Here is a 21405-nt window from a genome sequence, read left to right as displayed (position 1 = left end):
ACCCCGGCTCTAGAGAGTGAGTCTGAGGAATTGATAATGGAAAATAAGGAAGTGCCCAAAGTTTTGAACAGATATTTTGTGCCTGTTTTCACTCCACGTGAATTGCCGTCTGTAGTGCCGAGAACAACCCTGTTATCAAACGGGAACGCCGCGCCGAGGCTGCACTTAACTCCACATGTACACCTGCTTCTTTAATCCTGAATATAAATCGATCTTAAGTTTTGAAACTTCCAATTCATACTGGGGCAGCAGGGTAGCATGGTGGTTGGCATAAATGCTTCACAGCTCCAGGGTCCCAGGTTCGATTCCCGGCTGGGTCACTGTCTGTGTGGAGTCTGCACGTCCTCCCCCTGTGTGCGTGGGTTTCCTCCGGGTGCTCCGGTTTCCTCCCACAGTCCAAAGATGTGCGGGTTAGGTGGATTGGCCATGATAAATTGCCCGTAGTGTCCTAATAAAAGTAAGGTTAAGGGGGGGGGTTGTTGGGTTACGGGTATAGGGTGGATACGTGGGTTTGAGTAGGGTGATCATGGCTCGGCACAACGTTGAGGGCCGAAGGGCCTGTTCTGTGCTGTACTGTTCTATGTTCTATGTTCTACTGTAGAAGGACACAAATAACATCCCAGAAATACTTATAAGTCATGAGATGAAAGGAAAGGAGCAACTTAAAAAATTAACAATCAACATGGAAAGGGTACTGCAGGATCTGTTCAAACTAATGGCTGACATGTCCCCAGGACCAGATGGTCTATATTCTAGGGTTGTTTAAAAAAAAAGTGGCTACTGAAATATTAGATTCCTTTTTTGCAATTTTCCAAAATTCCCTCGGTTCTGGAAAATTTCCATCAGATTGAAAAATAGCCAATGTAACTCCCCTATTCAAGAAAGCAGGGAGACAGAAAACTACTGTTGAGGTAGCCTGACATCTCACAGGGAAAGTGATGGAATCTATTCTTAACACTGGCCCAGTGGTTAGCACTGCTGCCTACGGTACTGAGGACCTCACGGTGATCCTGGCCTTGGGTCAATGTCTGTGTGGAGTTTGCACATTGTCCCCGTGTCTGCATGGATTTCACCCCCACAACCCAGAGATGTGCAGGTTAGGTGGATTGGCCACACTAAATTGCCCCTTAATTGGAAAAAAGTAATTGGGTACTCTAAATTTATTAAGAAAAAAGAATCAATTCTTAACAAAATCGTAGCAGGGCACTTAGAAAATCTTAATATAATTAGCAGAGTTAACACGAAAGGGAAACCGTATTTGACTAATTTATTAGCATTCGTTGAGGAAGTAATAAGCAATGTGGATAAAGGGAAATCTGTGGATGTGGTGTACTTGGATTTCCATGAGACACTTGATTTGGTACCACTACAAAGGTTACTGTGCAAAATAAGAGCACATGATCTTATTAGCATGGATAGAAGAATGGGTCATTCTGTGGGTTGCCAAGCAGTAACTAAAGGGTGACCACAGGGATCAGTGCTGGAGCCTAAACTAATCAGATGGGTTGAGTGAGTAGGCAAAATTTGGCAGAGGAAGTATAATGTGGGAATATGCGAAATTGCCCACTTTGGCACGAAGGTTAGAACAGCCCTATATTATTTAAAAGGAGAGGTTACTAAACTCTGTGGTATGGAGGGATCTGGGTTTCCTGGTACGGGAATCACAAGTAGTATGCAGGTAAAGCAAGTGATTGGGAAGGCAAATGAAATGTTGGTGTTTATTGCAGGGGGAATAGAATATAAAAGTGGGGAATATTTTGACAGTGGTACCGGTCTTTTGTGAGATCATGCCAAGAGTTGGTCTCCTTAAAAAAGGATATAATTGCAATAGAAACAGTTCAGAGAAGGTTCACTTAACTGATGCTTGGGATGAAATGGTTACCTTGTGACAAAAGGTTGGGCAGATTGAGTCTGTATCTATTGGCATTTAGACGAATGAAACATTGATCCTGAGGGGACAGCATGGACACTGAGAAGGTGTTCGCCTTGTGGGAGAAACAAGGACTTTAGGGAGACACAGTTTAAGAGTAAGGGGTTTCCTATTTGAGACTGAGATGAGGAAAACTTGTGGTTGTGAGTCTGTGGAATTATCTTCCTTCGGGAGCCGTGAAGGCTGGGTCATTGAATGTTTTTAAGGCTGAGTTAGATTCTTGAGTGACAAAGGGGTCAAAGGGCATGGGGGCTGGCAGGAAAGTGGAGTTGAGGCTTTAGTCAGATCAGCATGAGCTTAGCAAATGGCAGAGCAGGCTTGAGGGGCTTGAGGTTAGGTGGATTGGCCATGATAAATTGCCCTTAGTGTCCAAAATTGCCCTTAGTGTTGGGTGGGGTTACTGGGTTATGGGGATAGGGTGGAGGTGTTGACCTTGGGTAGGGTGCTCTTTCCAAGAGCCGGTGCAGACTCGATGGGCCGAATGGCCTCCTTCTGCACTGTAAATTCTATGAAATGTCCTGCTGCTGCTCTTCCTAATTCATATGTAAAGGATTTGGCAGCAAATCTCCATATCAAAGAAATGCACATATTTCTAGTTTGCTGCACTTTCAGTATGTTGGAGTCCATTGCGTATGTATGTATATTCTGTCAATGTATTTCAGTAATTATACAGAATATGTTTTTTATATTAATTTAGGAGCAGTGAACAGAAGTGAGTATTCAGAAGTGAAACACAATGTTGGAGTTGCAATATTAAATGGCGATAAATAAAGGGCATATATTCACTTTTCTCCTCTTGTATGTTCGGGAGCGAATGCCACCGAAATGAAAATTACACATCTGTTAAATGGAGTTGATAGCTCCTGCCGCTGGGCTGCGATGACAGGATTGTGAGCTCATATTTGGAAATCTAAAGGAAGCTTGCTGGTGCAAAAAATCTATCAGAGTGGTTTAGCCCCTGGTTATATATCAGAACAATTGGACGATAGAAGTATTTTGTTAATGATCCCCATGGTACCGACTGCAACTGGAAAGGCTTGTGGGCACAGTTGTCTGAGAGAGAGGTGTGTGATTGACGTGCTTCCTTGCACCTTGCAGATCATTGTGCATTCTACTTTATTTTACAGCCACTTGGGGGAGCATCAGAATGGCTCATTTGGAGAATTGTCCCTTGGCGCGTGTCTTGATTGTGCCATCTCACACTGCACATTTAACTCAAAGTGAGCAATCAAAAGAATTCTAGCACATAGTTTGAAAGAATTTGTGCAGCCACCAGTGTGTTAAACACACAACGTTCTGTTGCGCTATCTAATCCCATTTAGTTATTCCAAACAAATCAATTCCTTCCAGCCTACCTCCTCCTGTTTCCAGACTAATTAATTATAATTATTATGTGGCCATTATTTGAGAATTTGCTGCAACAAACTGTGTCAAATCAAAGGCAGGAAGCTTGAACTGTTGGTAGTGCCACAGTTCTTCATTTGATACCCTGGTGATGCTTTGCAGCTTGTTCGGTTTATTGACACGTGAACAAACTTGAATTTTTTGATTCACTTAATTTTCATTTGCCTCCTTTGGGTGAAAATTGAGCATTTGAGTCATTTAGCTCTTTTAACATTGATTAGTCTCTTATTTCTTTAGCATTGGGTTATCTCTCTCCACTCCCCTCCTTGTCTCACCTACTCTCTCCGGGTACAGGAATTCTGAGGCATCGCAGCACTCTCATTCGGGCGTGATTGGACTGTCTGTCACGCCCGACTCGGTGACATGACGAGGCCGTGAAATCTCACGTTAAGTGCAGCCTCGGCGCGGCGTTCCCGTTTGATAACAGGGTTGTTCTCGGCACTACAGACGGCAAGAAACATCCCGCTATACAGGCCCAAAACATGATTTTAGTTTTGTTAAATCATGTCCTAAAGTGCAAGTTATGTAATTCATTGACAATCTGACAAAGCGCAGAAACCCTGGGTTCTGAGGGGACCAACTAATCTTCATGGCAGCTTTCTCCTTGCTCACTCAACACTGGCCAAAGAGCCATTACCAGGCCATGAATTGGCCAGGTTGGTGGTAAATACACAGCCACTGCACTTCTCTGTTGGCTACTGCAGTACAAGTGAAGGTATGTCTATAGTTTGTTACAGCAAGTTTGTGACCTATATTCTCATTGTAACCGCGTGTTTCCACATGCCATATAAAAGGCTTTCGGTTTGAATTTTCACAGGATTATTAATTTATGATGGATTATGAATTTCAAAGAATCGAGGAAACCTCATCCTATTCAAGTTATATTCAGGGCTGTTTTTGAATTGTCAGCTTTTCAGAAAGTTCCTCAGTTTTGCAGGTAATTTAGATTATTTTTAGAAATGCGTTCATGCTACCCGATGTTAATATGAACATACGAAATAGGAGCAGAAGTAAGCCATTCGGCCACTCGGGCCTGGTCCGCCATTCGATAATATCCGCTAATGTTTAAAATTCCACACATCCATCAACTCCCGATAGCCTTTGATTCCCTTGTCTAACAAGAACCTATCTACCTCCGCCTTAAAAATATTCAGTGAGCCCAGTCCACCACCACCTGAGGCAGTGTTCCAAAGTCACACAGCTCTCTGAGAGAAAGGCTCTGGGCTGGATTCTCCGTCCACACGATCCTCCATTTGCCAGCATCACACTCATGGCCGTGGATTTCACGTTGCCGCTGGGGTGCCCACAATGGGAAACCCCATTGACTGACTTCCCCGGCAGAGATCCCGCTGTCGCCGGGGGAGTGCCACACCAGAGAATGGGTGCGGTGGGAGGGAGAATCTCGACCATTGTTCTTTACACAAAAGGAATACTTTGCCTTGACATTTGGATCAGGAAACACTATTTTGTTTAATAAATAAATGGGGTGGTTTGTGCTGCACAGTTTGAAACACAGACCAAATTGCTGTTTTTTTTATTTTGGCCAGTGGATTGTGAAGTGATGGATGAGAAGCATATGCTGCTGTACAGTTTTTATTATTTAATTGATTAAGTGCACCAGTGCTAACTTGTACATTACAGATGGATCTCTTCAGCCTTTTGTGCAGTTTGTGATTTACAGAAACACTCAGATTATTTGTGTGTCTGGATACCTAATTCCTCCTTCACCTCAACAGCTTTTCTCACAATTTTGGCTTTCTCAAATCTCAAGTGGATGAGCTCACAGTTCCTCTCATTAATCTGCATTTAATAATAATAATCTTTAGTGTCACAAGTCGGCTTACATTAACACTGTAATTAAGTTACTGTGGAAAAACCCCTAGTCGCCACATTCCGGCGCATGTTCGGGTACACAGAGGGAGAATTCAGAATGCCCAGATTACCTAACAGCACGTCTTTCGTGACTTGTGGGAGGAAACCGGAGCACCCAGAGGAAATCCACGGAGACACGGAGAGACTACGCAGACTCTGCACAGACAGTGACCCAAGCCGGCATTCGAACCTGGGACCCTGCTGCTGTGAAGCAACAGTGCTAACCATTCTGCTACCATGCCGCCCACCATCGATTTTCCAACTTACTTGATCATTTTGTAACTTGCCTTTTCCATCCACAAAATTTACTCTACCATTTGCAAACTTGTGCAGATATTTTGATTTCAAAATGTTATATTCAATTCTACTTCACGCAGTTAGTTCAGGAAAGAACACCATTTGTCACCATTTGTAACGTGACAGTGAAGAGGAATTGAGAGTTAAATTTTCCAGTGGATAGCATCTTTAGAAAGGACAAGTAGATGAGGATTAGGAGAGGGTTAGCAAGTCTGATTAAAAAAAAAAAATTAACAGCTACAAGGGAGAATTTCAATAAGGGTAATTGATAGGGTTAAGAAATAGCAAAGTATGCAAGAGTCTGGTCAAAATTGGTTCCAGACTAATAACTAAGTGATGTAGTGGGGCATGATTCAAATACACTAGGTAACAACAGACCTATCAAACTAACTCAGTTAAGGGATGTTACTGAAATCCAATGTCAAAGTGACCAATGAGCACTTGGAGAATATAGGAACAAGAGTAGGCCATTCAGCCCCTTGAGCCTGCTCTGCCATTCAATGACATCATGGCTGATCTCTGGCCTAACTCCACACACCTGCCTTTGGCCCATATCCCTTAATACCTTTGTTGAACAAATATTTATCTATCTCAGGTTTAAAATGAACAACTGATCTAGCCTCAATTGTCGTTTGTGGAAGAGTTCCAAACCTCTCCCACTGATTGAATGAAGAAATTCTTCCTAACATCTCTCCTGAATGGTCCGGCCCTAATTTTTAGACTATGCCGCCTAGTTCTAGAATCTCCAACCAGTGGAAGCAGTTTATCTTTATCGACCCTGTCCTTTCCTGTTAATAGCTTGAAGACTTCGATCTGTTCACCCCTTAACCTTCCAAATTCCCTAGAAAACAGACCTAATTTGTGTAATCTGTCCTCATAACTTCACCCCTGTAGTCTAGGTATCATTCTTGTAAACCTATGTTGCACTCCCTCCAAGGCCAATATATCCTTCCTAAAATGTGGTGCCCGGATCTACTCACAGCTCTCCAAGTGGCTTCTAATTTGGGCTTTGTAAAGCTGCAGTATAGCTTCTGCATCCTTGTACTTCAGTCCTCTAGATATGAAGACTAGCATTCCATTGGGGCAGCACGGTAGCACAGTCGTTAGCACAATTGCTTCACAGCTCCAGTGTGCCAGGTTCGATTCCCGGCTTGGGTCACTGTGCGGGGTCTGCACGTTCTCCCTGTGTCTGCGTGGGTTTCCTCCGGGTGCTCCGGTTTCCACCCACAGTCCAAACATGTGCAGGTTAGGTGGATTGGCCATGCTAAATTGCCCTTAGTGTCCAAAAAGGTTAGATGGGGTTATGGGGATAGGGTGGAGGAGTGGGCTTAGGTAAGGTGTCCTTTCCAAGGGCTGGTGCAGACTCGATGGGCTGAATGGCTTCCTTCTGCACTGTAAATTCTATGATTAGCCTTCTTGATTATTTTCTGCACTTGTTCGTGGCTAGAATTGGAAACTCCAGGTATCTTTGGAGAAAGTATCAGTGAGAGTCAGCGTGGGTTGTGAAGTCATGCCCGGCTAATATACTAAAATTTTCTGAGGAGGTCACTGGTATGCAAGATAGGGGAGTGCCCATGTTTTCTGTGTGGACTCGGAGAATGCACTTGATAAGGCTCCACACAAGAGGTTATTGACAATAATGAGAGTGCACCATTGAAGACCACATGGTGACATGGGCCGGGATTCTCTGTGGCAGATCTGCCCTGCTACCACTGCTAGCAAGGACAGAGAATTTGGCAAGCAGCCTAATCTCCCATTCACTGCCGTGAACGGACAGAGACTCCTGCTGTCGTGAACAGATGAAGAATCCTGTCCATGGGTTAGTAAATGGTCAACAGATAGGAATAAAAAGTTTGCTCTGTGATTGACAGAATGCGACAGGCGGTGTAACCAGGATCCCCTGTTCTGGGGCCTCGGTTTTGCACTGTAAATAGAAGAAATCAGTAATATGTACAACTGAAGTTTGCAAATTACACAAAGTTAGGAGCCACAGCGGGCGGGATTCTCCGTTGCCCAATGCCAAAATCAGGAACGGCGATCGGGCAGAGAATGGCTCCTGATGCCAGAATTGCAGCAGGCGCCGGGTTGTGATGCTCCACACCTCAAAATCGCCGTCACCGGGACGCGGCCGCGTGCAGTCGCAACCCCGTTGGAATGTCATTTGCAGGCCCACCTGCGATGCTCCATCTCCGATGGGCCGAACACCTGACGGCGAGGGCCACGTATGTTCTCAGTGGTGGAGAGCTTGGCATGCTGGCTGCGGAGAGAGAGAGAGAGAGGCGTGCGGACAGTGTCTAGCACTGCCATACTCCGCCAAGAACCGTGCCGCTGGCCGGGGGTTTCTGCCAGGGTTGGGGAGAGTGGTGTGGGTGGCCAGGAAATAGGCTGTGGGGTCGGGGTGGGTGGGAACGCGGTTCAGCACAGCCAGCACCATCTTCTCTGGCCCAATTGATGCACGTGTGGGAGGTGTAGGCGTATGCGTGGCTGCAGCTTGTCAGCACTGCGCGTGTCCAGCACGGACCCAGTGATTATCCAACCGTTTTCCCTCACGTGCCGCGGGTGTTTCATGCAGCGTGGTGCTAGCCCCTCACCAGTATGGAATCAAAGAACAATACAGCACAGGAACAGGCCCTTTGGCCCTTCAAGCATGTGCCGATCACATATCCTATCTAGACCAACTACCTGTATCCTTCTGTTCATGTGCCTATCCAGATTAGTCTTAAAGGTCGCTAATGTATCTGCCTCAACTACCTCACTTGGCAGTGCATTCCAGGCCACCACCGCCCTCTGTGGAAAAAACTTCCCCCGCACATCTACACTGAACCTTTCCCCCCTCACCTTGAAACTTGTGCCCCCTTGTAATTATAATTTCTGCCCTGGGAAAAAGCCTCCAACCATTCACCCTATCATACCCCTAGTAATTTTATAAACTTCTATCAGGTCGCCCGTCAGTCTTTATCTCTCTAGGGAGATAAACCCAGTTTATTCAATCTCTCCTCATAGCTAATACCCTCCATAACAGGCAACATCCTGGTAAATCTTTTCTGTATCTCTCCAAAGTGTCCAAGCCCTTCTGGCAGTGTGGTGACCAGAAACCTATCCTATGAAGGCAAGCATGCCATACGCTTTCTTCACCACCATTTCCACCTGTGCTGCCACTTTTAAGGATCTGTGGACTTGCACGCCCAGATCTTTCTGTGTCTCTTTGCTTCTGATGGTTCTGCCATTTATTTTATAGCTCCCACCTGAATTGGATCTACCAAAATGCATCGCCTCGCATTTGTCTAAATTCCACCTGCCATTTCTCTGCCCAATTTTGCAGCCATATCTTGTTGTATTCTCTGACAATCTTCATGTAAAAATGGTATAGCAGTTATCATGGGGGATTTTAATCTACATGTCGATTGGTTTAACCAGGTCGGTCAAGGCAGCCTTGAGGAGTTTATAGAATGTATCCGCGATAGTTTCCTAGAACAGTATGTAATGGAACCTACAAGGGAACAAGCGGTCCTAGATCTGGTCCTGTGTAATGAGACAGGATTGATTAATGATCTCATAGTTAGGGATCCTCTCGGAAGGAGCGGTCACAATATGGTGGAATTTAAAAACAGATGGAGGGTGAGAGGTAAAATCAAACACTAGTGTTTTGTTCTTAAACAAAGGGGATTACAATGGGATGAGAGAAGAGCTAGCTAAGGTAGACTGGGAGCAAAGACTTTATGGTGAAACAGTCGAGGAACAGAGGAGAACCTTCCAAGTGATTTTTCACAGTGCTCAGCAAAGGTTTATACCAACAAAAAGGAAGGACGGTAGAAAGAGGGAAAATCGACCGTGGATACCTAAGGAAATAAGGGAGAGTATCAAATTGAAGGAAAAAGCGTACAAAGTGGCAAAGATTAGTGGGAGACTAAAGTACAGGGAAATCTTTAGGGGGCAACAGAAAGCTACTAAAAAAGCTATAAAGAGTAAGATAGATTATGAGAGCAAACTTGCTCAGAATATAAAAAAAGATAGTAAAAGTTTCTACAAATATATAAAACAAAAAAGAGTGGCTAAGGTAAATATTGGTCCTTTAGAGGATGAGAAGGGAGACTTAATAATGAGAGATGAGGAAATGGCTCAGGAACTGAACAGGTTTTTTGGGTCGGTCTTCACAGTGGAAGACACAAATAACATGCCAGTGACTGATAGAAATGAGGCTATGACAGGTGAGGACTTTGAGATGATTGTTATCACTAAGGAGGTAGTGATGGGCAAGCTAATGGGGCTAAAGGTAGACAAGTCTCCTGGCTCTGATGGAATGCATCCCCGAGTGCTAAAAGAGATGGCTAGGGAAATTGCAAATGCAATAGTGATAATTTACCGAATTCACTAGACTCTGGGATGGTCCTGGCAGATTGGAAATTAGCAAACGTGACACCACTGTTTAAAAAAGGAGGTAGGCAGAAAGCGGGTAATTATAGGCCAGTTACCTTAACTTCGGTAGTAGGGTAGATGCTGGAATCTATCATCAAAGAAGAAATAGCGAGGCACCAGGATGGAAATTGTCCCATTGGGCAAATGCAGCATGGGTTCATAAAGGGCAGGTCATGCCTAACTAATATAGTAGAATTGTTTGAGGACATTACCAGAGCGGTAGATAGAACATAGAACATAGAACAGTACAGCACAGAACAGGCCCTTTGGCCCTCAATGTTGTGCCGAGCCATGATCACCCTACTCAAACCCACGTATCCACCCTATACCCGTAACCCAACAACCCCCCCCCCCCCCCATAACCTTACTTTTATTAGGACACTACAGGCAATTTAGCATGGCCAATCCACCTAACCCGCACATCTTTGGACTGTGGGAGGAAACCGGAGCACCCGGAGGAAACCCACGCACACGGGGAGGACGTGCAGACTCCACACAGACAGTGACCCAGCCGGGAATCGAACCTGGGACCCTGGAGCTGTGAAGCATTTATGCTAACCACCATGCTACCCTGCTGCCCCTTTTAACGGGGATAACGGGGAGCTAATGGATGTGGTATATCTGGATTTCCAGAAAGCCTTTGACAAGGTGCCACACAAAAGTTTGCTGCACAAGATAAAGATACATGGCATTAAGGGTAAAGTAGTAGCATGGATAGAGGATTGGTTAATTAATAGAAAGCAAAGAGCTGGGACTAATGGGTGTTTCTCTGGTTGGCAATCAGTAGCTAGTGGTGTCCCTCAGGGATCAGTGTTGGGCCCACAATTGTTCACAATTTACATAGATGATTTGGAGTTGGGGACCAAGGGCAATGTGTCCCAAGTTTGCAGAAGACACTAAGATGAGTGGTAAAGCAAAAAGTGCAGAGGATACCGGAAGTCTGCAGAGGGATTTGGATAGGTTAAGTGAATGGGCTAGGGTCTGGCAGATGGAATACAATGTTGACAAATGTGAGGTTCTCCATTTTGGTAGGGATAACAGCAAAAGAGATAATTATTGAAATGATGAAATATTAAAACATGCTGCTGTGCAGAGAGACCTGGGTGTGCTCGTGCATGAGTCGCAAAAAGTTGGTTTACAGATGCAACAGGTGATTAAGAAAGCGAATGGAATTTTGTCCTTCATTGCTAGAGGGATGGAGTTTAAGACTAGGGAGGTTATGTTGCAATTGTATAAGGTGTTAGTGAGGCCACACCTGGAGTATTGTGTTCAGTTTTGGTCTCCTTACCTGAGAAAGGACGTACTGGCGCTGGAGGGTGTGCAGAGGAGATTCACTAGGTTACTCCGAGAGCTGAAGGGGTTGGATTACGAGGAGAGGTTGAGTAGACTGGGACTATACTCGTTGGAATTTAGAAGGATGAGGGGGGATCTTATAGAAACATATAAAATTATGAAGGGAATAGATAAGATAGATGCGGGCAGGTTGTTTCCACTGGCCGGTGAAAGCAGAACTAGGGGGAATAGCCTCAAAATAAGTGGAAGTAGATTTAGGGCTGAGTTTAGGAGGAACTTCTTCACCCAAAGGGTTGTGAATCTATGGATTTCCTTGCCCAGTGAAGCAGTAGAGGCTCCTTCATTAAATGTTTTTTTAGATAAAGATAGATCATTTTTTGAAGAATAAAGGGATTAAGGGTTATGGTGTTCAGGCCGGAAAGTGGAGCTGCGTCGACAAAAGATCAGCATTGATCTCATTGTATGGCGGAGCAGGCTCGAGGGGCCATATGGCCTACTCCTGCTCCTAGCTCTTATATTCTTATGTACCCATCCTTCTTGACACGCTAAACAGCCAATGGGATCTGTTGTTGTGGACAATAGCAATCATTGGCCGAGTAGAAGGACACGCCAGATTCCTCAGTCCCTCTTTGTCTACCTCATGGACTTCGGTTTGGACCTTATTGATTTGAGTGCTGATTCCTTAACCTTCATTCTCCTTTCTTCGCACCTAGGGGCTGGAGGCTGCTGGAATGCAGGGTAAGAGGTAAAGCACCTGGTGTCTCACCTCACATTGCTGACCACCTCCAACCACTATTCCATGTTAATACAGAGGTTTTTTTCCACTGCATTGTTCATCCCTCTCTCACCAAGACCATGAGACGGGCTCTGGACATATAACTGATGACAGTCTGGGTATCAGAGTATGCACTGCGTTTCTGTATCCCCGTCATTCATGTTCACTTGACCAAGCCTGGGTCTCATGGTGACACACCTTACCATTCCCTCATTCGCTGATCAGAAAACCTTCTGATTGTGGTGTCGGGGCCTTGGCAATGCGAGGATGAATTTCAGTGTGGTGACAATGTCGTGAGCAGGAAGATTTTTACACGAAGCCCAGGAGAACGCCCTGAAATCCTCAGCTACAATGGAGCTGGATCAATGGGTGGAGGGGATGGAGATTTTATCACAGGATACTCAGCAACTTTCACCGCCAATCCAGGTTTAGGCTTGGCTCCCTCCGCAGCTGGCTCTGATTTTGGTTCTGAAGGGGTTCCTAGGGTTCAGTGTTGTTATGTGTTCTCCCTCGTTGGTGAGTGTGAGTGTATGGGAGAGGGAGAGTGCATGAGAGGTAGGGTGTGAACCGGACACACATGTCTACCCTTCACTTTCATCACCAAAAACCTATCCACACACTGGGCAGGGAGATGAAGAAAAGCCTGGCTTGAAAGGCAATCAGCTTCTGACGCCCATTTTCATACATGAATTCCACCGAGGCCAGCTGGGAATGTACAGCATCAGAGTCGAACACAAGGTTGGTGTGAGTCAAATCCAACTCTTTAGCTCGGCCCTGGTCTCCTCCCCCTTTACTGGTGAGCAGGACTTGGGGCCTAGTCTGTTACTCTCTCGTTCTACCTCTTAAATCAAATGGCAAGAAAGGTTTTATTGGTTGGCTCTGGTGCTTGCCACTTCTTAATGGTCATTTTTATGAATTACTCCTTTTAAAAAAAATTATCAACTTATTGCTTTGACATTGATGTTTTTGGTTCAGCAAGTGGTTTATGTTTTCTTCATACATCAACTTTCTTTTGATGTTTTGTCAGACCAAGGTCAGAATTCTCTGATTGTTGGGATTCTCTGCTCCCGCCTGCGCTGCCAATCATTATGATCATGGCTGATCATCCAACTCAGTAACCTGTTCCTGCATCCCCCCACCCCCCATATCCTTTATACCCTTTAGCCCCAGTAGCGATATCTAACTCCTTCTTGAAAACATGAAGGACTGGCTTCTCTGCGACCCGCCACCGGTAGCGGAGTACCCGATGCGGTGGAGAATCCAGCGTTTTGTTAGGGGGGGGGGGGGAGTGCTCATCGTTTCCGATGCTGTAGTCCCCTACAGGCGGCTGCATCGGGGCTCGTGCCCCACGAGTATGCAAATAAGTCATAATTATCCATTTGCATCCTATTAACGAGCTGGCAACGGGATCGCCATATCGCTGTGATTTTCTGGCCCTCTGGGCTGGGATTCATATGGGAGTAAATTGCTACAAGTATTTCCCAGCGTGGCCCTGATGTGGTGGAACCCGCGGTGGGCCAATCGGGTAGATAGTTCAGGTAGGTGCATCCCAAGTTCATCAGAGTGCTCCCCGCCACCACAATGCAAATCGTGCCCACCCCACCCCCAGCTTTGAACCTGACCACAATGTTTAAAAACATTCACTTTCACTGCCTCTTTTTCTGAGCAGAAAGCACTTGACTGCTTTTAATGTGGTCATGAGCTGTCAATCATAGCTAGATGTTTATAAACATTGTGCTTAGTTTCACAGCAGGGTACTTGAGATCAATTCGAGCGTGAAGGGAAATGAAATTAAACAATCCAGTCAATTGGCTGTCTTGAAGCTGTCAGTTACGGCCTAGTAAAGGACTTTTCTCTTTGAAGTGAATAACAGGCTTGCAGATCAAAGGATCTGAGGGGGTTTAACCCTGGAGATGTGGTTTTCGCTTTCTCTGAAGTTACAGCTGTTGCTTTCCCTGCCTGAGGCAGCAGCTTTAAGAAACAGCTGAGTTGCAAAGCAGTGATTTTTTTTCCCACTGTTTCTGTCTGGACTGCTATTTAGCTTCCAGGCAGGGGAAACTAATTTGGGGGGGGGAGTCTCTATTATGGGGGGAAACATATCTCTCCCTGGGTCATGCCACACCTTCTCTCTCTCCCCCGGGCCCTGCAGTACCTTCTCTCTCTCTCTCCCCCCGGATCCTGCAGCACTTTCTTTCTCTTCTCCGGATCCTGCGGGACCTCCTCTCTCTCTCCTGGGCCCTACAGCACCTTCTTTGCTTGTTCAATCAGAGAGTGTTTCTTTCCCATATTTTCTGCTTCTCAGCTCACCAATAAGCCTTCAGCAGCAAACGCGAAAGAGGACTGTCCTGTGTTTGGAGGAGCAGCCCATTACAGAAATCTTCACTCTCATTACTGTCTTACCAATAATTTGAACAGTGTCTCAGGGGCAGCGGACATCACCGTGATTGATTTGAGCAGGGCAAGTTATTGGTATAACCAAACGGGGAAGCTTTATTAAGGCGAGGGCTGTGATCACCCAACAACTATGTCTTTGTTAAGGCTGCAATATCAATGTCTACAATAATCTCATGGATGATTAGTCACTGTACATTCTGGAGGGAGGTGCAAAATGGGCAGTGATAGCTGGTCTACACACAGACTTGACAGGGTCAGAGTTGGGAGCAATAAGAGACGTGGGAATGGAGTTGGCGAGATTAGCTCTCAGCAGTGCAGTTGCTGCTCATTTACAGTCAGTGATAAGTGCCTCGGTAAAACTTTCTGAGGATGTAAGAAAGGCACAGGGGACGGTTGTAGGATTACTTAAGAGGGGACCAGCCCTGGGACAGCAGCTTGAGAGCAGAAAGACATAAGTTCTGAGGAATTGGGCTTGTGAGAGGGGGGAAGTCCTGAGTAATGGATCTTTCAATACACTACAGGCAACCTGAGGAACCTGCTTTACATTCAACCCTGAAGCTCCCATAACAGTTGCAAGAACATCATGAGAATTGTTACTATATCCATTGTATGAAGAATGTTTGTCACCGACAGGACAGATGTAGGGGTCCATCAAGTTGCTTTGTGTTTCACATTGGTGAAACATGATACAGCTGGTGGCCTCCCCCTGAATCACCTTCCAGAGTGTCTTGCACCATGACTCAACAAGATGGGTTGTTATCTGAACAGTGCATTGTTTAGATGCAGGTCCGAATGCCTGGATCCTGCAGCTGAGGACAGACATAGGTGATTTGTTTGTTCCTGCACAGCCACAATATGCTCTGTGATAGACATAGAACCGTTACAATGCAGAAGGAGGCCATTTGGCCATCAACTCCACACCAACCCTCTGAAAGAGCACCCTACCTAGGCCCACACCCCCACCCTATCGCCACGACCCCACCAAACCTTTTGGACACTAAGGACAATTTAGCATGACCAATCCACCTAACCTGCACATCTTTGGACTGAGAGAGGAAACCGGAGCACCCGGAGAAATCCCACGCAGACACGGGAGAAAGTGCAAACTCCACACAGTCACCCAAGGTCGGAATTGAACCCGGGTCCCTGGTGCTGTGAGGCAGCAGTGCTAACCACTGTGCCACCATGCCTTCCTACCGTGATGCATTTCCTCAAATTGTTGACTTAAATTCCCAAAGATTGCTGGAGCATGTGAGACACCGAGTAGGGGAGGCGGAACACCGGCTCCTTCAGTTTCCATGTAAATTGCAGCTAGTGTTTTGTGATACCTATAGAAACAGAAGGGAAACAGATGTTTCTTTTCTTTGAAGCACCCTTTCAAACATGGCATTTGAGCAGACTGTCATGTTTATCCTACATGTCAGAAAATGAGTGGGTGGAGAAGAGATTACAGGAGAAGGATGCTGAATTTGAGGATTAAAGGACCAATATAAACCCCTATTTAATTACCCTCAGTCCTGTTCTTACTGGAGATGTTATTGAAGATTACACATTCTAAGAACAGATTTTCAAAAAAATTACTTTATCAGAGTTATAAAGCCAGAACTCGGAGTGTGGACAGGGGCAAATGCCTAATCCAGCTCCTTGCCTGCTCCAAAAAACAATTCAAATTGAATCCAATTCACGGTCCCCACAAGAGAGACATACCATATCCAGGCATTACACCTGATCTCACGCTCATCTTAGCCAGAGGGCCGAGAAGCGATAAGATTACAAATGCTATTCATAATATAAAACCAGACAAAATTCAATCACTCTTGATTTAGATCAGCATAAGAACATATGAACTGGGGGTAGGAGTTGACAAATCAGCCCCTCGACCCCACTCCGCCATGATCATGCCGGATCTCCTCTTGGCCTCAATGCAACTTTCCTGCCCGTCCTCCATAACCTTTAACCCATTACTAATCTGCTTATCTCCTTAAATTTACTCAATGTCCCAGCACCCACCGCACCCTGAGGTATTGAATTCCACAGATTCCTGATACTATCCTCACTGAGTTCTGGAATAAACCACCTCCACATTGAGCTCTGGAATAAATCACATCCTCTCTGAGCTCTGGAATAAATCACATTGTCACTGAGCTCTGGAATAAATCACATCCTCACTGAGCTCTGGAATAAACCACATCCTCACTAAACTCTGGAATAAATCACATTGTCACTGAGCTCTGGAATAAATCACGTCGTCACTGAGCTCTGGAATAAATCACGTCGTCACTGAGCTCTGGAATAAACCACATCCTCACTGAGCTCTGAAATAAACCACGTCCTCACTGAGCTCTGGAATAGACCACATCCTCACTGAGCTCTGGAATAAACCACATCCTCACTGAGCTCTGGAATAGACCACATCCTCACTGAGCTCTGGAATAGACCACATCCTCACTGAGCTCTGGAATAAACCACATCCTCACTGAGCTCTGGAATAGACCACATCCTCACTGAGCTCAGGAAAAAACCACATCCTCACTGAGCTCTGGAATAAACCACATCCTCACTGAGCTCTGGAATAAACCACATCCTCACTGAGCTCTGGAATAAACCACATCCTCACTGAGCTCTGGAATAAACCACATCCTCACTGAGCTCTGGAATAGACCACATCCTCACTGAGCTCAGGAATAAACCACATCCTCACTGAACTCTGGAATAAACCATGTTGTCACTGAGCTCGAGAATAAACCACATCCTAACAGAGCTCTGGTATCTTTGCAAGACCTGGCTAATCAAAGCCAAGAGGGAGACCTCCCCTCCCTTCCACCGCACCATATCATTTGTCAAAACATCTGGGACGGCTCACGTGTAAAATATTCTTTTGCTTTTCTTCATGTGAAACTGTCGCTCCATCAGCCCACGTGGCAACAAAATGTGATGAGGTTTCATATAAACCATTGAGCAAAAACTGAGCCAAAGAATCTCTTCAAGTCAGAATTTAGTAGATGACGTAAGTATCAGACTGTGCAGAACTCAGGAGAGTGCAGCTGGCACTGAACTCCATGTGTTACATATTGTGTGTGGAACCTGGCTGCTGTTCTTCATTCTTACCGAGCAGGAAGTATAAAAACAGGTTTATTTTAAATTGATTTTTGCCTCCAGTTATTTATTCATTCTCCATTTTTGGATTCTCCCACAGGAATCGCATATCTTGGAGGAGCATGCAGTGCGAAGCGCAAGTGTGTGCTTGCTGAAGATAATGGTCTCAACCTAGCATTTACCATTGCCCATGAGCTGGGCCACAAGTATGTTATTGCCGAGGGCTCAGTAATCTGTCTTAAGTTTGGAACTGGTCATATGTTAAGAATACCATATTTGTAAAAGAAATGTGAAGATCATTAATCTAAATACATCTGAATTTGCAGATAGTTGTTAAACATTTTTCAGGATGAAGATTGAGTTATTGCTCTACTATTTGATAGTGTCTGACGATAAGCTGCCTAGACATGTCTGGAGCAGTGATATACAACCCATGCTGTTTGATAGGGACAGTGCTATACAGCCCGTGGTGTGTGACAGGTACTGTTTAATACATCCCATGGTGTGTGACAGGAACAGTGCTACACAGCCCGGTGTGTGTGACAGGGCCAGTGTTACACGGCCCGTTGTGTGTGACAGGGACAGTGTTACACAGCCCGGTGTGTGTGACAGGGACAGTGTTACACAGCCCGGTGTGTGACAGGGACAGTGTTACACAGCCCGGTGTGTGTGACAGGGACAGTGTTACACAGCCCGCGGTGTGTGTGACATGGCCAGTGTTACACAGCCCAGTGTGTGTGACAGGGCCAGTGTTACACGGCCCGTTGTGTGTGACAGGGCCAGTGTTACACAGCCCGTGGTGTGTGACAGGGACAGTGTTACACAGCCCGTGGTGTGTGACAGGGACAGTGTTACACAGCACGCGGCGTGTGACAGGGACAGTGTTACACAGCCCGTTGTGTGTGACAGGGCCAGTGTTACACAGCCCGTGGTGTGTGTCAGGGACAGTGTTACACAGCCCGTGGTGTGTGACAGAGGCAGTGTTACACAGCCCGCGGTGTGTGTGACAGAGGCAGTGTTACACAGCCCGTTGTGTGTGACAGAGGCAGTGTTACACAGCCCGCGGTGTGTGTGACAGGGCCAGTGTTACACAGCCCATGGTGTGTGACGGGCAGTGTTACACAGCCCGCGGTGTGTGACAGGGCAGTATTACACGGCCCATGGTGTGTGACGGGCAGTGTTACACAGCCCGCGGTGTGTGTGACAGGGCCAGTGCTACACAGCCCGCGGTGTGTGTGACAGGGCCAGTGTTACACGGCCCGTTGTGTGTGACAGTGCAGTATTACACGGCCCATGGTGTGTGACAGGGCCAGTGTTACACAGCCCGTGGTGTGTGACAGGGACAGTGTTACACAGCCCGGTGTGTGTGCCAGGGCCAGTGTTACACAGCCCGGTGGTGTGTGACAGGGACAGTGTTACACAGCCCGGTGTGTGTGACAGGGCCAGTGTTACACAGCCCGTTGTGTGTGACAGGGCAGTATTACACGGCTCATGGTGTGTGACAGAGGCAGTGTTACACAGCCCATGGTGTGTAACATTGTGCACAGGAGGACCCCACAAACAATGAAATAAATGACAATTTAAGCTGTTTTTGCTTGTCTTGTTTGAATGTTCAATATTAATTTAATCCATTGAATCTATTAAATCCCTACAGTGCAGACATAGGACATTTGGCCCATTGAGTCTGCACCGAACCACCAAAAGAGCATCCCACCCAGGCCCACTCCCCTACCTCTATCCCCGTAACCCCATTACCCAAAATAATCTGAACATCTTTGAACTTTGGGAGGAAACCAGAACACCCGGAGGAAACACACGCAGCCACATGACGAACATGCAAACTCCATGCAGTCACCCAAGGCGGGAATCGAACCCGGGTCCCTGGCGCTGTGAGGCAGCAGTGCGAACCACTCGTCAAATGTTGGCCAGGACATGGACAGTATTCTCCTGCTGTGGGATCATAAATCTCAGCAAGCAGATTGGGCTTGGGTTAACACTTAATTTGGAAGAGAGCAGTGTTAATTTGGACCCTACTGTGAGGTGGAAACTGAGGGAGGGCTGTTCAGAATGAACAAGTTACTTACCAGCTCAGAAACTGAGTGTTTGCATTGTTAACCTTGGCATTCCTGTCTTTGAGTTTGAAAGTTGTGGCCCTAATCAGTACAGAGCTTGCTAGAAGAGCTATGATTCTCTTGAAATGTGGCTGATACTTAGTGGAGTAGCTGTATCCACTGGGAGTGGAATGTATGAGTTCCAATCCATCACCAATTTAGCTATAGTGAACAGGGGACTAATGCTCCAGCCTTTGGATGCTGAGTGAACAACAACACATGGGAATCTCTACACTTCTCAGTTCCCCTCCAAGTCACACAGTATCCTGAATTGGACATTTATCAGTCATTCCTTCACCATTGCTGGGTCAAAATCCTGCAATGTACTCCTTAACAACACTGTGTACTGTATCGGTTTAAAAAGAAGGTGTCTCATGGCCCTCTTCTCCAGTGCACCTAGGGATGGACAATAAATGCTAGCCTTGCCCACATCCCAAGAATGTACTTGTGGTGAATGAGATTCACACGGTATTATAAGTTACCAATGTCACTCTGTTCCATTGTATATACGTACCGATATTGTAAGTGCAGTTGCACTACCTGACCACCAGGGGGAGTAGCTCTGGGAGTACTTGAGAGTTTGTACTGGGCTCCCCCCTTGGCTCCGCGCAGAACTCCTCCCCCTGGAGCTGCTGTATAAAGATCCGTGCCACAGAGCCAGCCGACCAGTTCATCGAAAGTTCAACGGCGAACAGGCTGGCTCTGTTGTAAGTATATTAAAACCGCTATTCTAATCCTACAAGCACGTGTCCGTAGAATTGATGGTTCCATCAATTTAATATACTTACGAAACAGTCGAAGTAAATCACGGAAGCAGCCCTCAAGCCCGGATGCCTAGAACTCGACCAGCAGGATGCAGAGGCTAAAGACATTTTCTCCCACTGGCTGAGATGTTTTAAGGCCTACCTGGCAGAAGCCAAGCACCGCTGGAACAACGGAGGAACAAAATCTCAGCCTACTGCACGCGAGGGTAAGCCACAGAATCTCCACACAGCTAAACCAGGCCGGTTCTTATACCGCAGCGCTGGCGATATTGGACAAAATGTACGTTAGGCCCATTAACGAGGTTTATGCACGCCACGTGTTTACGACTCGCCGTCAGCGGCCTACAGAAACGCTAGCCGAATTTGTACGTGAACTGAACAATCTTTCTAATGACTGTAATTATCAAGCCGTTATTGCGGCTGAACATAGGCAGCTTGCTGTGCGGGACGTTTTCGTAGCGGGCCTTAGATCGAACTATGTGCGCCAAAGACTGCTAGAAAAGGTGGCCCAGGACTTAGATACTACTGTGGAGGCTGCTACCACTATGGAAGTCTCCTTCCGCAGCCTCACCTCATTTCCCGCGGACCCCGCGACCTCATTGTGGGCCCCGACAAACAACTCCCCCAGGCCTGTGCCGCACGGCCCCCCAGCTACCGCGCTGCCAAAACCAGTTACTCTGCTGCCCCAGCCAGTCACTCTGCTGCCCCAGCCAGCTACTCAGCTGCCCCGGCCTGCCATTTCTGTGGACAAAGCCAGCACCCGCGGCAGCACTGTCCAGCCCGATCCGCGACCTGCAGCAGCTGCGGGAAGAAAGGCCACTATGCCAGAGTGTGCCTCGCTAAAAGGGCCCCAGTTTCTAACTCCCCAGTAGAGAGAACAAATCGCTCCCAGCACCAGCGGGCCCACGGGGCCCGAAACGCTGCGGCCTATGCCCCGACTCCGCCCCCTCCCGCCACATGCGATCCATGGGGGCCGCCATCTTGGCAAACCCCGACCATGCGGTCGGCCACGTGCGACTCATGGGGGCCGCCATCTTCCTCGCCGCTTACTAC

General features: G+C 46.6%; 1 protein-coding gene across 1 annotated transcript in view; it reads left to right on the top strand.

Annotated features, from left to right (window-relative positions):
- adamts17 (ADAM metallopeptidase with thrombospondin type 1 motif, 17) overlaps positions 1–21405 on the top strand; it is a 584360-nt gene that overhangs the window by 205890 nt on the left and 357065 nt on the right. The window contains 1 exon segment of the mRNA XM_038813320.1: positions 17578–17683. Coding sequence (XP_038669248.1) covers positions 17578–17683 — 106 coding nt within the window.

Source organism: Scyliorhinus canicula, chromosome 12 (genome assembly GCF_902713615.1).
Source record: "Scyliorhinus canicula chromosome 12, sScyCan1.1, whole genome shotgun sequence".
In the NCBI taxonomy this organism is placed as follows: domain Eukaryota; kingdom Metazoa; phylum Chordata; class Chondrichthyes; order Carcharhiniformes; family Scyliorhinidae; genus Scyliorhinus; species Scyliorhinus canicula.
This window is presented reverse-complemented; position numbering and strand designations above follow the sequence as displayed.